General features: G+C 42.0%; 2 protein-coding genes across 3 annotated transcripts in view; both read left to right on the top strand.

Moving 5' to 3' along the window:
* The window catches only part of LOC124217873 (post-GPI attachment to proteins factor 6), a 531987-nt gene that overhangs the window by 68338 nt on the left and 442588 nt on the right, over positions 1–21061 (top strand). For both annotated transcript variants that reach the window (XM_069135798.1, XM_069135797.1), the window contains exon 2: positions 6839–7044. In XM_069135798.1, the coding sequence (XP_068991899.1) occupies positions 6856–7044 (189 nt within the window). In that variant the 5' untranslated portion in view covers positions 6839–6855. The remainder of the gene's footprint in view (positions 1–6838; positions 7045–21061) is intronic.
* Positions 3537–4740, top strand: LOC138190858 (uncharacterized). Its single transcript, XM_069135386.1, has 3 exons — positions 3537–3741; positions 3823–4286; positions 4405–4740. The coding sequence occupies exons 1-3, from the start codon at positions 3537–3539 to the stop codon at positions 4738–4740; spliced, it is 1005 nt and encodes a 334-aa protein (XP_068991487.1).

Below are 21061 nucleotides of genomic sequence, written 5' to 3' on the forward strand. Positions count from 1 at the left end.
AGCCCCTTCGGATGAGTAATAGTTTTTATGAGCGTTCGTTGCGAGGATGATATTTTCAAAATTTTCCCGATCTCCGGCGCTCACAGAAGGACCGTCAGGCTTCTTTTTAAACAAAAGTTCCGGCAAACCCTTTATTTTCGGGTAAAGCGTATTGCCAATACAAATGTAGTCACTTCCAAAAGATATGAACGAATCACCAATTATTAGTCTGTTTGAGAGATAGCGTACACCGTACACGTGGTCCAATTTACCTTCTGTCTTTGCATCTCTCATCAGTGCAAAATATTCACCCTCGATTTTCTCGACCGGTGTTTCTACGATTGTTTCATCTCGTGCCGGAGCAAAGGAATCGTCCATTTCCGAAACAGTTTCATTTTTTGTTTCATTTTTCATCTACTTTATTTCCCCTTTAATTTCTTCCACCTTTTGTTTCACAGGTTTAGTATCTTTTGTAACATCCACCAGTTCTTGCAACGGAGTCACAACTGGTGTGAAAACGTCAATTAATTTCTGAGTCGTAGATTTCTTGCCGGGCTTGAGCAATCTGTGTTTTCGACGGATCGCAGCAGTTGCTTGAGCGATCCGATGTGGGACATCTTCTTGCTTGGAAATTTCAGAGCTCTGCATGTTGACGCAACTGAGTCTTCAACGCTACTGCGTCTCTCGCTTGAAAACGTTAGATTCTATTTCTTTTTCAGGCTAACAAAACAATCGAATCCCCTCCCGTATCGTCCTTCGTTGAGCTCACTGTCTTTGTCGGTCACTAGAAACCCGTACTTCTCACCGTTCCAGCAGACGAAGCACACACTTTTTAACTCCGTGTAAGACATAACGATGTTTACATGGTCGTTGTGTACGTGTCCCAGGTTCATATCGTTCATAAGTCCACGTTGTCGCGCACGAGATGTTTAGGAAGACGCGCGTAAGTCTGACAGAGATAGAAACAGTCAACGTCGTGATGTCTACCCATGTCAAAGTAGGCTCTAATATTGTCCTGCTTCTCGCACGCTACATCGTCAAATATGATAATTGAGTTGGGCCGTGCTTCTTCCGGTGTAATCACTTGCTTACGCTCGGTCAACGCAAAATACTCCGTATTTTCAACATGGTCCAGCAATTGCTTCAACAATTGGTATTCAGGTTGGTTGAGAGATTTTGAGTAGATGTAGATATTTTCAAATCTGAGTCTGTTGGGACGGGTTATAAGTGTGAGCAACGCATTGGTTTTACCACAATTTGACGGTCCACAGAATATTGCACGTACACTATTCGCGAGTAATTCACCGTGCCGTTTGTGCTTTTTTACATTTTGCTCCGAAAGTTTGTCAAAATTCATCATGGGTAGCTTAGTCGGTTGTTTTCAAACCGCATCTCGGACATGACTGATCGGATTTGCTATAAATATCCAGTTTTGAAGCACTTTTCTCCAGTAAACGCGCAAACATGATCGCGTACAGAGGTGAACGAAGCAGCAGGTGGCAACATCGTGGCAAGGGTCTGGTGAATGAAATCATCAACAGCCTTCGGGTCGAATTGTATGTACCTGGTTATCAGTACTGTAGGCCTGGTACAAAATTAACAAAGAGACTCGCGCGGGGTGATCCGGAAATCAATCTTCTCGACGCAGCTTGCAAGGACCACAACATTGCTTACTCGCAGAATCGTGAAAATCTTGAAGTTAGAAACGAGGCTGAGAGGGTGTTGGCTGAGAAAGCTTGGAAACGGGTTTCCGCAAAGGACGCAAATTTGGGTAAGAAGGCGGCCGCTTGGGCAATAGCTAATACAATGAAAGTAAAATCAAAACTCGGAATGGGAATTCGAAAATCAAAAAATGAGACCTTGAGAAAAATTATGAATGTTGCAAAAAGTTCTGTGGTTCCAAGCAACTATGCAAAAGTAGCCATCGAATCTGCGCTGAAGGGAGCTGAAATCGCCGTTAAAAAAGCGGGTGGTAAATGTAAAGTGCGAACACCTCGTGTCCCACCAATACCTTCGAAAGTCGGTGATTTTCTACCGTTTCTGATTCCTATTTTCGCTGGACTTGGTGCTACAGGCGCGTTGGCCGGTGGTGCGGCAGGTATAGCAAAAGCTGTGAACGATGTAAGTGCTGCTAGACGAGGACTGGCGGAGAGCAAATGACACAACAAAACTATGGAAGCTTTCGCGTTGGGCAAAGGGCTTCATATGAAACCGTACAAAACAGGTCTCCATCTTTCAAAAAACTAGATGCGATGCTACCACGTCGAGCGTTGACTCATTGAGACTTGTTGAAATATGCAAAAATCTTCAAGGTTCCGCATATCCGCGGTGTTTTTATGCGAAACGAAATGCCCGAAAACGGTCTACGAAAAAACGAGTCAGCTATAATTGACCGTGACGACAAAGACGGTCCGGGAACACACTGGGTTGCATACAAGAACCGCGACAATAATATTGATTACTTTGACAGTTTTGGCAACCTTCAACCACCCTCAGACCTCATAAAATACCTTGGCGTTGGTAGTGTTGAATACAATCATGAAAGGTGCCAAGATTATGATACATTTGAATGCGGACACCTGTGTCTGAAATTTCTAAGTGGTGAGCTATATAAACATGGTGCGTGATTCATCAAAGTCAGTCTACCACTCGCAGTCATGGATGATTCGTAGACGTCAACGATTTTGGAAACCTCTTCGATTTTAGAGGGACAATATTTCCCACCGATCAAACTTGCTCGTGATAAAAGTTATGCTCTTGGCTTGGTAGAATTGTTAACCTTCAAGTCGATTCCTAACGTTGATGTTGGTCACAATAAAATTCACGTAGCTGCCAAAGTAATCACCAATCTACCGGCAGCTACGAGATCGAGGACATAGAGAAGTATCTTCAAAACGTGCTAAGAAATACAGATATCAGGCTCGCCATCAAACCCAACAATAATACATTACGCAGTGAAATTACGTGCAACCACACGATTAACCTTGAGCCGAATGATTACATTGCTCAACTTACGGGATTCACACCACGTGTATTGGAGGTTGATAAAACTCATGAATCAGACGTGCGTGTAACTATACTCAAGGTCAACACGTTGCGAGTCGAGTGCAGCATTACAACGGGTGCCTACGTCAATGGACACAAAGTACACACTATTCACGAGCTTTTCCCGACTGTTCCACTAGGATATAAGATCGTTAAAGTACCGTCGCTCGTCATTTACCTTTCGATCACCGTTAGGACCGTAGATCACGTTCAGCTCCGGTTAGTGAATCAAGACGGAGACCTGGTTGATTTTCGTGGAGAAGTTATTCCTGTGATACTACATAACAAATCGCAATAAACGATGGGAATTGTATATAACAGACTGTCAAAGAGTAACCATATCAGTAAGTCGGCATGCCACGATCAGGTTAGTCATCGATCGATTCTGAAACCGTCAATACCTTGAAACGTGGAGTTCCTGATAGCTCCGGGTCTGAAACTGACACCTTTTGGAAGAGGAATTACCGACAACTAAAAATTCGATTTTACTGTTTTATTATCCTCTATGTACCATGGAGGAAGAAATCTTAAACATTCAAACACCAGTGGTCTTTAACGAATCCGTTGCGCATTACGAGATTCACGCTTACAAACCTTACGCCTCGTCAACTCTCAATAACAGCAATGAAATTCGAATCACCGTTCAGCATCAGGATTTATACATATTACCCAGCAAAAATTCGGTACATATCCATGGACGACTCCTAAAACCTGATGGTACAGCTACTGTGAACACACAGCTCGTAAACAACGCGATCTGTCATCTGTTCTAAGAAATTTGCTACGAAATTAATGCAGTTGAGATTGGTAGAAGCAAGAACGTCGGCTTGATAAGTCTCATGAAAGGTTACGCTTCCCTGCACCCTGGTCAGACTTGGCTGATGGAGAACGCTGGATGGCTTGATGTAGAAGAGAAGAAAAAATCAACCGATGCCGAGAGTAATTTTTACGCATTGATACCACTCAGAATGATATTGGGTTTCGTTAAAGACTACCGCATGATCGTTGTCAATGCTAAACATGAATCAATTTTGACGAGATCAAAAACTGACGTCAACGCAATCATGCAGACTCAAGAGGAGGAATTTGAAATCACGATCAATGCAGTGGATCGGCTGATACCGTATTTGAAACTCGCGGATCAGAAAAAAGTTGACCTACTAAATTTCATTCAGAGAGATCCGCCTATTTTGATGAGCTTCCGCAGTTGGGAATTGTATGAATATCCCTTACTTCCCACAATATCGAAACGCGTTTGGACTGTGAAAATTTCTACTCAGCTTGAAAAACCTCGGTACGTCATTTTTCCAAACAAGTAGAAAGAACAAGACCGGCAAGAAGGCAAGTCATTTCGATCATTGCAATATCACGGACGTCAAGCTATTTTTAAACTCTCAATCTTATCCGGACGGTTACCTGAACCTTTACATGAGCCGTAATCTGTACGCGCTCCTGTACGAGATGTACGCAAACTTCCAAGCTACCTACGATGACAAGAACCCCGAGCCGTTGCTGACAAAGAGTGAATTCCTTCGAGACGTCCCCTTATTCGTTATCCACTGTTCGAAACTAAACGAATCTTCGGAGTACCGACCTGTCGATATCCGTCTTGAAATTGAGGCTAAAGCCAACTTTTCCGCTGAAACATCGGCGTACTGCTTGATTCTTCACGATCGTATTGTCGAATACAACCAGCTCAGCTTAGCTCAGTGGTGAGGTGAAAAAGTTGGTATAAAAGCTGACCCGTTCCCACTATCTCGCACAGTTCAAAGATGGAGCTTATCGTTGATATACAAGGCTTTTGTAGACCTTTCAACAATACCTTCACATTGAAAGACTTGGCTATAATTTCAATCTGCTCGGAAGCATCTCCATTAATGTTATTCTTCAAGCCACTTTACGAATGGGAATTACTGAACGTCAAATACAAAAGCCAAAATTCTTGGTTAGAACGCGATTTTCACGGTTTACCTTGGAGCTGTGGAACCATACCGTTTGAGGAAGTTGAGTGGGCCATTGAAGACAGGCTGTGCAAAGCTGAAACCGTGTACGTAAAAAGAGAAGAAAAACGAGATTGGTTGCTCAAAATTTTCCCGAAAGTTAAAATCATCGATATGCTGGACTTTGACTGTCCGTCGCTTCAAACCTTGCAAAAAATTTCAGCTGTGTCTCGAAGATGTGACGTGCATACAATACCCAACGCAATCTGTGCAGCACAAAACGTTTTGATACTTCAAAATTGGCTACAAAATCATCATATTGTTCGGATGGCGAGGGTGTACGATTTGTATTACTGCGCAGAAGCGTCTACAAGAACGGTCTCGCATTCCTGGCGAATATATCATCCTGGTTATGATACAGTTGAATAGAATTATTGTACTATCGTTGTGAAGTAATTGTCAACTTTGCCCTAAAAATTGTACGTAATAAAACTGTTTTTTAAAGAATATTCATGAAATAATTTTACACCCTTACCTCCATCTTAGCTCTTGAGAGAGAATTTTTTCCAATACAAAGATTATGTGAGATTCAACCTTGCATGTTTGTGTATGCGCGCGCACCTTTCAGCATTCTTAGAGCGATAGTAACCCAGCACCGCAGATCCATGGCTCTGAATGTACCGCGGCTATTGGTCGACCTTGCACTCTGGTCTTTACTGAACCCGTTCAAACTACGTCGTTGAGTTCACATGACAGTTACAAGCCAAAAAGAATGTAACGTGGTCGATATCAAACCGGCATCCGTGTCAATGAAAAACAATTCTCAGAACCATCAATTTTGGAATGTCGCGTGGTTGATAACGTGGGAAAGGAATGTGGGGTGGTTGATGTTACGCATCCGCAGTCCTACCGTGGGAGAAGAATCCGAAGGGGTTGATATTACACATCAACAGTCCTATCGTGGGAAAAGAATGCGGAACGGGTAACCGACATCCAGGTCGGCAAAAAAGTTCACGCCCCTGCTGCGCCCTCTACGTTGGCAGGCAAGCACCACATAGAGACTCTAACCTACGGTCGCTAAATCAGCACGATTTTGACCTTCTACCGATGAGAATTGTCGGTTAGGTAGTGCGATTTTTACCGTCGACCGATACAACCGTCGGTAAGGTTGCACGTTTTTGAACTCAAGTCGGTACGGCAGAGCACGTTTTATCTGACGAGAGTGGGGGTAACCTTGAAGGGTTTGCGTCTGGGATGCGCGGAGCGGATCGGTCGGTAAAGAAGGTGTTTGTACTCAGAACTCTCCTTGTTATACTACTCAAAGGAGCCTTAAGCATCTGTTGATGAAGATATGGCGATGAATGAACCAGAAGAGAACGAAAATCAGACAAATGAAATAAATAGTAAAAATTAATTGAACTATAACTCTACACTGATATAATATACTCTACGCTAATAATTCTACATTTAATTTATACACTAAAATTGTTTCCATGTACATGATCTGCAAATTAATGTCGACATGGAAAAACACATGTAATATTTACAAATAATCAACGATTACAATCGTTTTATACATATTTGTTATAAAATAAGTGTAGAAACGTCAATTGAGGATCCAATAACGACATTTCATAAAAATCTAGCTGCATTATACACAGTAAAATGAAATTGTAAATATATATTATCATTTCAAGAATCCATAGATGAAATCTGTAATTTTGTAGTTTTGCGAATTATGTATCCAACATAAATAGTGATGTTCACTGACAAATAAAGATATTTACCCCACTCTCATGATGATGATATCAAATTTGATGTTTTTTGATATTTTTTATTTCATTTTCGTTACTTATCTTTTCTTCCAATAACAGTTTCTGCTGCGTTTGACATGAAGGTAACACATGAGATTCTAGCAGAAGGGAAGGTATTGCCAAGACCACAGAATGAACAGCCCGTCACACCAAAAGCTCTCCGTAGTGATACTTCACAAAAAACAGAGATGAACATCACTCCAAAAACATTACGCATCGGAACCCAGCGACGATCAATATCTCGTCTGCGTAGTAAAATATACAGGGTAAGGCATCAAAGCAATCCAACAGTGAAGCAAAAGAAGAAACTATCAGAGCAAAAAATAGAATCAATAATCCAAGATAGTGCCCCATTTTTATTTAAAGAAGCTAAAATTTTATTTGAAACGCAACTGCGTTTAGCCGGACTTGACAAATATGGGAAGCGGTATGCCGACAATCTAAAAGATATTGCTTTGTCTATTCTATATCACTCCCCTAAGGCACATAAATATTTGAAAAAATTTCTGAATTTACCGTCAGAGCGTACTCTCAGGAACTATCAATCAAAATTTCCAATTTATCCAGGCTTAAACAAATCTGTATTAAATTCACTGAAAGCTAAGTTCAGACAAACTCCTTAAAATGACAAAATAGTTTCTTTAATACTCGACGAAATCAATCTCACACCAGAGGTGCATTACGATCCACATTCGGACAAGTTCATTGGATATGCTGACGATGGTGAAGTACGTGATCCACAAGTTGCAAAATCTGCTGTGGTTGCAATGCTTACGTGGGTTGATAAAAATGTTAAGCAAGTCATAGGGTATTATTTTTTAGGTAGCACAGGGAACTCTCCCAAAATTCGTCATTTAATTCTCGATTCAATTGACAAGGTTTCCGAACAGGGCCTGATCGTAAAAAGTGTTATATTTGATCAGGATCCAAGAAATCAAGGAAAATATATGTACTTTATGATCCACCTCATTTACTCAAGTCAATCTGCAATGATTTGATGAATGAACTATTACTATACAAAAACGGATTAGTGGATTGAAAAGAAATTTGTACGGTTTTCGATTTTAGTAAGAGCAATCCATTGAACTTGCTGCCAAAAATTAGTGAAAAACATTTTAAGCTAGGTAAATGGAGCAAGATGCGTGTTTCGTTAGCTGCGCAAATATTTTCCGAGTCTATGTACACAGCACGCCTGGTTTATAAAACGATCTTTCCGGAAAAATATAGCACTAACTGTAGTATGACTGCTCAATTTATAACAGACATGGACAAATTATTCGATTCTCTCAATTCTTCACTATTGAAAAAAAATCTTCCACAAAAATCAAATTACGCCATCTCATCAGAATCAGAGCATTTGGAATATCTGAATTCAATGTTGAAAAATTTCGAGACAGCTGAGTTTGTTACGGGACGACAACCTCCGTGCTTGGAGGTCTTCAATTGACGGTTAGTGCTGTACTACAGCTTTTTGAAGATTTATCAGTGAATTACAATATAAAACATTTGTGTACGCGACGGTTAAACCAGGATCCTTTAGAAAATCTTTTTTCCACCGTAAGACAACAGCACGGCTGTTCGATGTACCCATCTCCCATGCAATTCAAATCAGGATTAAGGCATATTTTGATAACACATTTGACGAAAATTTCCGACTTGAGCTATTGCGAAGCAGATACAGATCATATATTAGCAAAATTGAGTTGCATTACAGATATCCGATCTGAAGATGTTACTTCCAGTGCGTCGTATAACGACATTTGCATTACGAACACTGACCTTGTCGACTCGGCTCCGCAATCAGATATCCAGCAGTTCACTGAGTCGAATGCAGTTTATTATATTTATGGATATTTATGTAAAAAATTGTTATCCCATCATAATTGTAAAGATTGTAAGAAATTACCAATTCATGAAAACGATAGTCTAGATGCTGAACATAAATTATATGTTATCATGAAAAGTTATGCCGATACGCATGGATTGGTTTATGCAACAGAAAACGTTTTCGAAAACATTATTGCATGGGAACGCACGTTTAAAAGTGTGATTCAAAGCATCGTACATTCGAATACTGTCACTCAGGTTCTCTCTCATATATTATTACAGTCGTGCAGAAAGCTCGAATTATGTAAAATCGATACTAGTTTTCAAAGTTTAAAGCATTTTTAAAGTTATTCTTGAGAATACGCTGTCACTGGGAGGCCAGGTTCATTCGCAGAAAGATTAGTGAATCCGGCGGACAAACAGAAAATAAGCCACCCTTAGCAACTAAAAAAATGCGGAAGTTTGTCGCTACTAAAGTTTAACCAAATGTAAATATAGTTAAATATACTACGTATGTTATTTTGTTATTCAATAATCTTTACTTTCGATAAAGAATACACTTATTACTTGTAATAGTGGATGTTCTATTATTCTTTTGTCCCATATTCATAATCTACGTAGTCTATAAAGTGGTCCGTAACAGTGTGTAGCGTATCAATTTCATTTGGAGTTCCCGCTGAAATAAAGAGTGGGGGAAGAATAGTTTGTCCTACGACTCAACAGAGGCGCTAGTTGGCCTTATACGAAAAATCACATTGGTGTTTTATGAGACCTTCCACTCTATCCCATCCTCTTTGATTCTCTCCTCGTCCTGTGCGATCGCTAATTGGGCCAGCAGGTCACGTGAGACGGGTCAACAGATAAGACGGGCAGGGGCAGGTGTACTCCTCACGGTATCGTGGTATCGATACGGGAGTAGATCTTGCCGGTAGATGATGATAATGAACGGTATAGGGAAGGCGACACGTAAAGCTAAGTGTAGAGGGCAGCACCGAGTTTTCGGTCACAACTCACGTCATTCGCGGCACCAGCTTATCAAAGATGTCACATTAAAAAATAAACATAAAGATCAAACATGAATATGACAGTGAAAGAACTGAAAAATGAATCGGGGAAAAAACATAAGTAAAGTAGATCGAGGTCAGGTTATAGCTTCATAATACGTATTTTCTTTGACACGAATTTCTTCAATTCCTTATATCATACGGTTTAACACCTCATGTATTAAGTATTCACTACACTTATAATCTAAATATAGCTTAATTTCAGGTAGACAGCTTACGAAATTAATATAGTAACTTCACAATTGATGTGACCACCGAATCAGTTCAACAAAGCTTCGAGGTGCCACCTGATATTTCATTCCGTGACATAAATGCCAATACGGTAACCTCAACTTACACGTCTGTACATCGACCAGTTTCTAAAAATATAAATTTATGGATGATATTCATAAGCCTGTTTTCACGAGGCTTTTAAAGTCTGTTTTTTTGTTTTTTAATATTTATTGTAATAATATATCGTTTTTTCCTCTTATTATGCTCGGTTTGCAGATCCATTCATCGACTTTGAAAGTTGTGTACCTAATGTACTCTAGGTATAGTACGGATACTGAAAAGCAAGAGGCAATGTACCAAAACAAATTTCTTGCTTTCTGCCGGTACAGTGAGCAAGACAATACCCATTACTTCAAAGGAATGGTTCATGCAAAGATATTTAAGAATGTTACCTACAATGTGCATGTCAAGGTAACAACAGAAGGTTCCATAGAAGCATCTCATTGTAACTGTGCAATTGACAGCGCAGGTTCAGCTCATTGTGAGCATGTTGTGGCACTGCTTCTTAGTGTAGAAGAGATGGTTCGTGAAGGGAAATGCGCCACAAGAGAGGCATCTACACGACAGCTGCAGACTTTTCACAATTCGAAAAAAATCTACCGAGGAACGTCCCTAAAGTCAGCATCGTTACAGCACAACGCAAGGTCTACAAGTTGTGAATTTGATCCAAGGCCTTTAGAGTATCGGAAATTAAATATCAATGATCTTGTCCATAATTTGTGCTCGTCATACTGCTCTACTATGCCTCTGAAGCATTTATTTCCACCTGCTAATCCGTATGCTATCGATTAGGATCATAATTATTCAAAAGTCGATAGAAAAAGTCAATTTCTGGAAAGAATATATTGTTACAACGGGGGGGAAATTAAGAAAGGTCCAAGAGAATCAAAGAGTTCTCTGTGCGATTTAAGCGAACGCCGAGCCAAAGAAGTCTCACGAACAAGGAATATTTTAGAAAGAAAATAGATGTATTTGGACACAAGCTCTCTTTTTAAAGTCTAGAGACTGACTGTTTTTACAATAATGTCGGTTGACGCAGCAACCTTATTCTTTTTAAAGACATAAGAGGTTTATAAACGTCTTTTATCTATGATGACTACTAGATCATTTAAAAGGGGACAAAACGGGTGATTTCACCCTTTGTAACAATATCTTGTGAACATTTCTGAAGAAGATATAGCTAGAATAGAGTTAGATAATCGCTGGCAATCCGAAAACCCTCGGTGGCATGACTACAGACGATACAGAGTTACAGCGAGCCATTTTTTCAACTGTCGCTCTGTTCAAAGTGAAGATGCAAGTAGAGCTCTCATCGAACGATTGCTTAATTCAAAGAAAATCTATACTGAAGCATTGATTCATGGCACAGTAAATGAGAGGATTGCCATTGAAACATTTATGCCACAATTTGAAGGCAACCTAAAAGATGAAGAGTGTGGTCTCTTTATTGTGAAGGAGTATCCATATCTTTATTATGAAGAAGTACCCACATCTTTGCTGCGGTGCTTCGCCAGATAGACTACTGGCTAAACGGACTGTAATAGAAGTTGAGTGCCCGTATGCCGTTCGACATCAATCAATAAAGCCTATCACTGTACCTTACTTGTATTTTGATGTAAAGGGTGAATTAAGGCTCAAATATGACCATGACTACATGCATTAAGTACAAGGGCAACTGGTAGAACGTTTTGTGATTTCATCGTTGTTATATTCTGTGATATCAAAGTGATTTCAAGCAAAAAAGATGAAAGTTTGATAGCGGAATTGTCAACAAAAGTCGAAGATTTTATAACTGTTATTTTTTACTTGCCCTGCTAAATAAATTCTACTACAGACGCTATGATCAGTTCGATTTCTAAACTCGTAATGCTTTTGCGGGCTTCAATTTTTTCAAAAGATTTTGTCCGTGCTCTTGTCATTTTTTATCAGATATTATTATTAGTGTGATTGTCTTGTTGTTCTTCAATAAATATTAGGTTTTGTCGTCATTGATTGAAGAGCTTTAACCGTCGTTATGATACTTACTTAGATAAACGAACTGTCATAAAAACTATTGTGATATTATTAAATAGTTAGTTTGTTTCTATTTTTACTTTTCAGTGTTCATACTTTTGTTACGTCCTCCAGACTTCATATTCCTTTCTCACGCTCCTAGTTACCTCACGCTCTGTAGTCTACCCTTATCGTTCGCGAGTCAGCAGGTTCTCCTGTAACTCGCGGCTAGCTTGCCTGCTACATCCCGCAAAACCAGGCAGATCTATCCCAGCACTCAAGCAAGACACCTATCCCTCTAAACCAAGACTATACCCTTTTTCCCTTGACCGACTCTGTTGCATTGACCACTAACAAACAATAATATACTTTAATTCGTTTACCTTCCCTTAATACCGATCCCTTTCTATTCCATTCCCTTCCTGCATTGGGAGTAGTAGCACGCGAGTGCATAGTCGACGTGAACGGACCCTACAATAGCCAAATAACACCTCGGCTGGGCGTGGAGTAAGCTCCGATTACCGCTCATCGGAGCCTACGCAATCTACCCCGTAACACTTTTACCTACTAAACTGCAACTCGCATAATTAAGAAAAAATATGAAGTGCGGAAATGATATGCACGATTATGTAGGATACCTGTTACTGTGATATAAAGTAAATTTAGTTTTAATAAACCGATGTTTCTGAGAAAGTACAATATTATTTTTTAGTTAATATTGTTACTAATGATGTTGAATCATTCGTGAAAGTGTACCAGATATAAATGCAAAATCGCCTCGTTCATTTTGTGTATTTAAAAATTCGCAAGACAGTTCATACAAGACTCAAATTATTCTTTAAAGATTGAAAGAAAAAATTATCATATCCACACCCTCTTACAATTACAATTCTAAATAATGTACACGTAAGTTACGATTTCCAATCAATGTCACTGAATTTTCAAGTTTTATTGATTACTGAAATTAATTAGTTTCTAAAATTATACAAGACCCCTCCTCGTGCTTGATTACTGATAATGCCCTCCCTAAAATTACATAATATACTGCAATTAAAAAATATTTCACTTCCTAATGTTGCGTAGACAGGAGGAAGTTTAATTTTCAATATTTTATAAGTTTTTGTCAATCCTATAATTCGTTCAACGTGCACACGCTTACTTGACAGTTTACGGTCTTTCAGTAGCGTAACTCCCGGCAACTGTGCCTTGTCCTTCAAAAATGTAGGCATATTTACACCAACATGATATGATGTAGATATATCTTGAACAGTGGATTCACGATCTGCCATAACGACCTCCGTTAACCCATGAACGCCCGAAATGACACTTTTCATATAGTCATGTTTGACCGATTGCCAACAACGCTAGGACAATGGGATTTTAATAAAATTTGGTACCCGACTATTTGAAAGGTGCTCTTTCAGAATATCGAGGTTAGAAGCCATGAAAATTAGATTTTCTATGGAAAATTTGCAATTAAAAAAAAACAGCGAAATTTCGGTGTAGTATTTTTGAAAAACTATTTATATCGAACCTTTATAATACTCAAATCAGACGCTTTTCTGCAAAAATCGTGGAATTCTTATCTGTATTTTAAAAACTTATTGTTTAGAAATTTTGTTTTCATCAATTATTTTCAAAATAGCGGGTCGAAAAGGGTGAAATTTTACGTAAAAATCAAATAATGGTTTCTTGCTTGATTTCTCCAGCTAATTGTTATATCTTGGGTTCAACTTTGGATATAACCTCGATTCAGTGTTTGAATTTCGAAAATTATGGAAATTTTGAAAATTAAAAATGGTAGTTCAAGATGGCAGATGAAATCATTGAACAAACGTTATTTGGCGCAAAAACTTTATTCCTAGGGTTTTCAGGGTCGCTGATTACAAATACGAGTTTAGGTTTAGTAAACTCATGAGAGTTGATAGTAGTATAGGGGCACTTTGGGGCGTCACAACAAACCCCCTACGCACCCCTCTCTGGCGCCAGCCCGTTGCCAAGGAGTGAGTTTAGGGCGCCTTCCCCCGCCGCCCCTCGTCTAGGAGGTATTTCATTCGAGAAGCTTCTACGGGGACCACCCCTTCCCCACAACCCCTTGCCTAGGAGCAATTTTTCCACTTAGAAGCTCCTCGGCTCGTCAGCCCTTCGCCCGCAATCCCCTCGCCAAGTGGTGAATATCGTGTGGCGACCCTTTACTCCGGGTACCGTTGACCGCGAAGCAGATTCCGGACTTTACAGGATGGCCTTTGGGCCTGTGTACCCTGACCATGGGACGATCTCCTTCCCCATACCCTGGTGCCCCTGGCCGTGAGGTAGACTCTGGGGCTACCTACCCCTCTACCCCGCTACCTCCGTTCACGAAGCAAACTCTGTGACTTGGACGTTTGGGGTTACAGACTCCTCCACCCGGCTCTCGTTCTTTCACCATCCCTGCTCTTTGGGTCGGCTGCTCGTGTCACTGACCTTACCCAGCCGTCAGTGTTCATCCTAAGGTTTACGTGTGCTTGAAAAATATAGACCTGCTCACTCTCTCTATCTCTCTCTCTTTCTTATTGTAAGACTATAGGCATACTTAGATGTACGAGGATACGGGTGGGTGGGTGAGGAAACAGAACTCAACGGTGAATTGCGTACAAAAATTAAATTTCATCCTCGCAGGTTTATTCAGTTTACGCAGGTGAAAATACATACATGGTTATTACATATAACGAATAAATGATAATTACAATGTTCTTATTACTACACAGGATATGTTAGCAAGGTTTTTTTCATTTATCAGTCTTATAATCAGCAACATTACAATTCTTAGAGGTACAACATTGAAGACAAATTATGGGATGAATGTGATTTGAATTGATGGTGTTAGTTTTGCGTTTTGTGACATGGGCTATTCGGTTGTAGAATAATTCTGCGATACAATCGTTTCTTTTGAGGTCAGGAGTAAATATACTGAGAAACTCCCGCAGAGAAAAACCGGCAGCCATAAAGTGTATCAGCATAATACAAAATTGTCCACATACATCAGAAGTGAGGCTTTGAAGCTGTCTGTCGTTCCAGTCGTATCGTCTGCAATTTCTTCGTAAAGTCCGCTTATGGTGAGGGACGAATGGTGGTATTTCGAAGTTGTCGAAGTATGTACCGTGTCCCGAGGAACAGACGAAAAACGCCACCCAGTGGCTACCGGAGCGTATGTGATCATCGGTGATTGACACAAAGGCTGTCGGGCGTATCCAGATGAGGGGTATCTGGTCCGCTGCAAAAACCCCGGTCTTCCCGTTCGAAATCGCGGGCATCGCGCTCCATATCTGTAGAATGTCCATTTTGTACCTCGTCTTCTTCTTCTTCTTCGCCCTCGTTATCGGAGATAATCATACCGCTCGTAGAAGATTGTGAAGAGGTATGTGAATCAATCGCAGTAGTACGTATGTCGTAGGGAACGGTAACTTTATTGTCTGACGTAGGCGCAGGCGAATCAGGAGAGATTTTCAGTGAAACGACTGACTCTGGTATTACTGCTTGTAGCGAGGAATTTCTTTCTGGTAGCTGGGGTATCTTTAAGTCGAACTCTCCTCTCCGGTGATGTTGCGCTTACTGGCTGACAATGCTTCTGTATAATCGTATTTAGTTAGAATATCGTTATTGTTTATCCATTTCTTCAGTTTGATCGTGTTGTTCATTGCACATACGAAAAATTCCTCCTTCTTAACGCCGTGGAAGAAGCACCATACCGAAGACCGTTCCAGTTTGTCGAATGCCGGGCAATCGATGTCCTCCAAGTTGAACACTTGACGCGCGGTACCATTTTCAATATATTTAGATTTCTTGTATCTATGGGCAAAGATTCGATGAGCGTTACGTGCGATTCCTCGGAGGTTAACGTCGAGTTGAAGCAGCGAGATGTCACCTTTGAACCACTCGATGGCATGATGGTAACATGTTACGTAATTGTTCACGCCACGTTCTTTGAGCGGTAGATCCGTGAAGGGATATGGCGGTTCTACTAACCAATGTGCCGAGTAGCGGTAATCGATAGTGACGACTGCCACCTCTTTCAGTATAAATTGACCATAAATGTTTCGGAACCCTTGAATATCTATTACGTAATCCATACTTGAACTTGAAAGAATGTAGTCGAATGAATAGAGAGCCGGAAGAGCGAACCTGCAGTCGCGTAGTTCAAATACTGACTGGCTCGGCACCGTAGTTACGGGTGTTTATATACAGCCTTGTGTTACAATTCCCGTCTTAATTTTTGTTTATCGGGTGTCTCCAGCCGGTCTATTGCTCCCCTTGAAGACGTTGGCGTGGTGTAGTCACCCCGTTCTCTCTCTCTCTAACGGAAATCACCACCTGCTGTGTCATGGAAGCGGTCGTGATAGGAGGGGCGTAATCTCTCTTTCGCTCTTAGCCCGAAAAATCTGTAATGACCTGACGTGCAGCATCAACTTCAATAAGATTATCAAATTCAGCGTACACCAGGCAATTCACAGTTTCTTTGAGGGCATCGTCGAACCGCACTTCGACCCTGAGAGTTCCATGTTTGATGAGCGACCAGTGCGATGTACAGTTGGCCGAGAGATCGCGGGTTAGGTCAAAAGCCAATAGACAATTTCCTTTAGCGAAGTGCTGCCGGTCGATACCGTTTCCTTCGTTCCGAAAATGAATCCCCGTACCGGAGAAGAGGGTGTGATAAGCGTCCACGTAGAGATCGTCTTTGCCAAAACTCATCTGTAGCGGCTTCGTTGGGACCTGCACCCCGTAGACGTAGTGACAGAAAATTCAAAGAATAGTTTTTAAAATTAAACGGATTGCGCTGTCTGTCGCTGTTGAAGGCTTTATTGCTGACAAAACCGATTATCACTCGTTTCGGTAGTTGTCCGAGTATGACATTGTCCAGTGTTTCTGCTTGTACTCCTGCGTGTATGGTGAAAGATTTCACCTCGTCTCTGGTTACGGGATATTTTGCCGTACCTTTGGTTAGCGTCCGTGCGTGCGCCAGCAAGATTCCAGGGCTGATCTTCATTCGGCGAACGAGCAGTGAAGTTTCCAGTATGTGCAGCTTGTGGCGATTTTCGGCTTCCATGATGCAAAAACTGTCTCTTGATCTCACAAGTCGAAGATACAGTTCCACACCGTTGAGTAAAAATTTGTCTTCATTAAATACGTCACAGTACAGATGTCTAATCAGATCAACGGTACGTGCATTGCTCATGACCCGTTTGCGATCTATGGAACCTCGGTCAGCACCGACGGCGTCGGCGTCGTATATATCCGATACTCCTTCCTCGCTGTCGTACCATAGAGCCGAAAAAAGATAGGATTTTCTGGCGGGCGGTGCGTAATTCAGTAGAGTCTCTATATATGCTCGATAGGCGTAAGAGTTGTTGGCTGGTGAGACTAGTTTTTGATTGAAGAATATATCGACTTGATTGAACATTGAGTGAAGCAGATTGTTTACCGGAGTGACATGCGGAGTAGTTGCATTGCCTTCGTCTGCCGGTGGGCCAGGAGCAGTCGGCTGTAACTTCACTCGTACGCTGAGCACAGCGTGTGCCAAGTCAATGTACTCATCACCGTTTCCAGATACAACAAATTCAATCGGGGAATCATCGGTTAGAGATGATACGGGCTTTTGGTGTACCCATTGACCAGCTTCGATAGACGTCTGCGTTGGTGGTAGAGAAAACAAATCGAGTTCCGACTACATACACTCACCCGAGTGCGCGTGCAGGAAGGCCATTGTTGACGTTTAATTTGAAGATGAGCGGCTCGTGGGCTTACCGGGGTCCGAATATGTCTGCAAGGTTCCGTTTTTCACAGCACTTTTTCCGTTTAGTTTTCTTGACGTTTCCGGCACGCTTGGGTATCTTGGCCGATATTTTCTTTTTCGACCTTCTCCGTATAATTTTTCTCGTAGTACCACCTGCTCGGTGCGCGCCGACAAGTCTGTTCTCGCGGGCAATGTTTGACTGACGCGCTAATCCGCCGGTTCGCCTTTTATAACCGCTGCCCTTCATTTATCAATCTTTTCGTCAGCAGCTGTTTTCAATTTGTGTCCTGATTCTACGAAACGACTCTTGACTGCCTGTTTGAACGGAGCGTCGTTTCTTACATCTGTCATGACGTTCAACTCTGCACGTAGTGCTTCTCTTCCGACCGCGGGAGCACCACTGGATAGCAGACGTAGTATTCGACGAAACAGGCCTTCCAAGAAACTGCCGATTCCGTGCTCACGTTGATGCGGTGCTCCTCGGTAAATCGTCTCTATGCCTTCACCGCCGAGCTGATTTTCGTAAAGTTGCATATAATGAGTCATGTCGTACCTGGTATGTTTTCCCTCTCCCTCTCTTTTGCCGAGCGACTTCTGTGATTCAAGCCAATTACTGAACGCGTCTAAAATGTAGCGTTACCGTCAAAGTCCCGCTCGCGAATGGTGCTGGGCTACCGAATTGATCTCTCATATTGATCTCGATGGTTTGAAAGTTCGTCAGCATCAGTGGTACATAGTACAGTGGCGATAGTGTTTTCATCTCTGATTCGCCCCATGAGATGTTATCTTTGCGCATGTTTGAATGACTCGTAACGGTGGGGCGTAAACATCTCCAACGATACGTGGCTCCACCAGATCGCAATAAATAAATATCTGGCAGCCGGGGATCCTTGATGATTTGTTGGTTTCGGATACCTTGCAATCTGATGCCTCAACTGCACTTTCCCCAGTAGTACTGTAATACGTGACACAGGGTATCGTTTCATTTTTCACTGGTGCATACCCCTGAGGGTATTCAAACGTGAGTGGATAATGAATTTCGGACAGCCCGACTTCCCAGTCTCCCGTTAGTTGAATCTGACGCGGTAACTTTTTAATGTAACAGCACGTCCGATTCTCCGCAAAAAACTGCATCGAGCTGTTGCTCGGTAAGATTAGGTAAAACTGATCCCGGGACATTCTGATTTTCTTTGATGCACGAGTCGAACGGCGAGCACTTAGCGACTGTGAGGCATGCTGCAATAGCACGCTATTTTATCATCTCCGTGTTTTCCCCTCTACCCGTTGTAGTTCAGGGTCGTAGAACAAGCCATCGTTTACTTCGCCGTTGAGATCTTCCGAGACGTAGACTATCGGTGAACGTGCAAGCACTCGTCGGATCTTGAATAATTCTTCGTTCCAGTTGCCACGTAGCCTTTTTAAAATGTTCCCTTGGTTTTACTAATTCGTACAAAACCTTTCTTATGAAATCTCGATTTGCCATTTGGCCGCGGAGGATAACGCTTTCGCATGTGAGCACGTGCTGTAGCAGCATTGCGAAGCGTCACTTCCGACGGCGCCATGCCGATGCTCCAGTGGACTGTATTGTTGTAGGCTTGCACGACTTGTGGCAAAACATCGACGTAGCGTCGCGTCTTTTTATGCGTGAAGTAACGCCACAGGCGTTCTTTGAGTGTACGGTTGAATCGTTCTACGATAGCTGCTTTCACGTCAGGATTACGGGTAACACGATATCGTATTTCATTGTCGCGAAGTATCTTCTGCAAAGCACTCCCGACAAATTCTTTACCTTTGTCCGTTTGCAGTAGGTCGGGTCTGCGCGGCGTAGTGCGTAACACTTGCTCGAAACCTTCAGCAACGGTTGCGGCTGTATTTCGTTTCAGCGGGACCACCCATGCGTACTTGCTCAATACGTCGATGACCACCAGGAGATAGCGAAAACCGTTGTTGCGGCCTTTCATGGAACTCAGGTCAGCCAGGTCAGCTTTCTATGTGCCGTCTATGTTGGAAACGCTGTACCTTGCTCTCGGAAATTTCCTGTACACGGGCTTGTGTAACATGTAGGCATCCTGAGCTGCTGGCCATTTTCTCACCGAATCGCGAGAGTTGTTTTCACCTGCAACGTCTTCCAGAATTCGTGCTCCCGCGTAACCGGCAGTATGCGAGGGGTCGTAATACGTTTCTTCAAGAAGAGTCGTCATTTTTCTTCAGCCGAAGTGTTTTCCAACCGGATTTTTTCCCGGTGAAGCGTTTGCGTAAAGCGTATCCTACGTCGTGAGAACGGCTGGTTATGGATGTAATGTTTGCGCCGCTTCGTCGCTTCGTCGGGGAACTACTGGCGTGTGACAATAGTTGTTGCGATGTGACCGTTAGTAGTCTCGTAGCGTCGAATGTGCGTATGTCTTTCCAAAGCGTATTGTTCCCGATGTATTCTTGGGGTACATTGATCGTCTGAAGAAACCGTGCAAACTGACTAGCCCCTGTAGGAGTAAAAGTCTTCCTAGATCACGAGGCATGATCGACCAGGTCGACGATGTTTGCGCCGGGAACTGTAACGCCGTCTAACGAGACGGTTCCTGCAGCATCCCACGAAAATCGTTCCGGTACGCTGCCAAGTTCGCGCATCAGCATTTCGGCCTTTGCACGATACTTCCTTGAAGATGAAATTAGTCAAAATTCCGGTCAGGAGAAGACGTTCAATAATTTGTAAAACGTGAACATAATAATCGACGTTTCGGCTGGGCCCTGCCGACCATCCTCAGGAAAAATTTAAAAATTGACGACCAGTACATGCTTAGGTGTTGTTAATAGTTCAGCATTTCGGACGGAAGGGAAGAGAATTTCAAGAATTTCACTTCCGTCCGAAATGCTGAACTATTAACAACACCTAAGCATGTACTGGTCGTCAATTTTTAAATTTTTCCTGAGGATGGTCGGCAGGGCCCGGCCGAAACGTCGATTATTATGTTCACGTTTTACAAATTATTAAACGTCTTCTCCTGACCGGAATTTCGACTAATTTCATCTTCAATCTACCTCCTGGTCACGAACTTCTTTCATAAAGATACTTCCTTGGTACCGCTGACACGACTTTCTTTGCGTGCGCTTGAACGTTGCAAGGACTCGCAGCTACGGTGGGAGAAATCATTGATTTTTGGCTGTGTTTCCGTCTTCTTCTCCTTTTCCTCGAGAACGTCCAATTTCATGGGTTTGCGTGTGTCGTTTGCAAAAAACAAATGTCGTTGAAGTACCTGCTGATAGAGTTTCCATTTTTCTGCATCGTCTTTTCTCGGTTGGTTCAAGACGTCCTTCATCTCGTTGTCGAGTTTTGAAGCGGGATCGGTGTATGTGGGAGTT

Source organism: Neodiprion pinetum, chromosome 4, assembly GCF_021155775.2.
Source record: "Neodiprion pinetum isolate iyNeoPine1 chromosome 4, iyNeoPine1.2, whole genome shotgun sequence".
NCBI classification, from domain to species: Eukaryota; Metazoa; Arthropoda; class Insecta; order Hymenoptera; family Diprionidae; genus Neodiprion; species Neodiprion pinetum.

Excerpts from the sequence above, each read along its gene's own strand:
- LOC138190858 (XM_069135386.1), top strand. The coding sequence starts at position 3,537 with ATGGAGGAAGAAATCTTAAACATTCAAACACCAGTGGTCTTTAACGAA. Across the intron at positions 3,742-3,822 it reads ACGACTCCTAAAACCTGATG|TTGAGATTGGTAGAAGCAAG; the intron begins GTACAGCTACTG and ends AAATTAATGCAG. Across the intron at positions 4,287-4,404 it reads TATCGAAACGCGTTTGGACT|CTATTTTTAAACTCTCAATC; the intron begins GTGAAAATTTCT and ends ACGGACGTCAAG.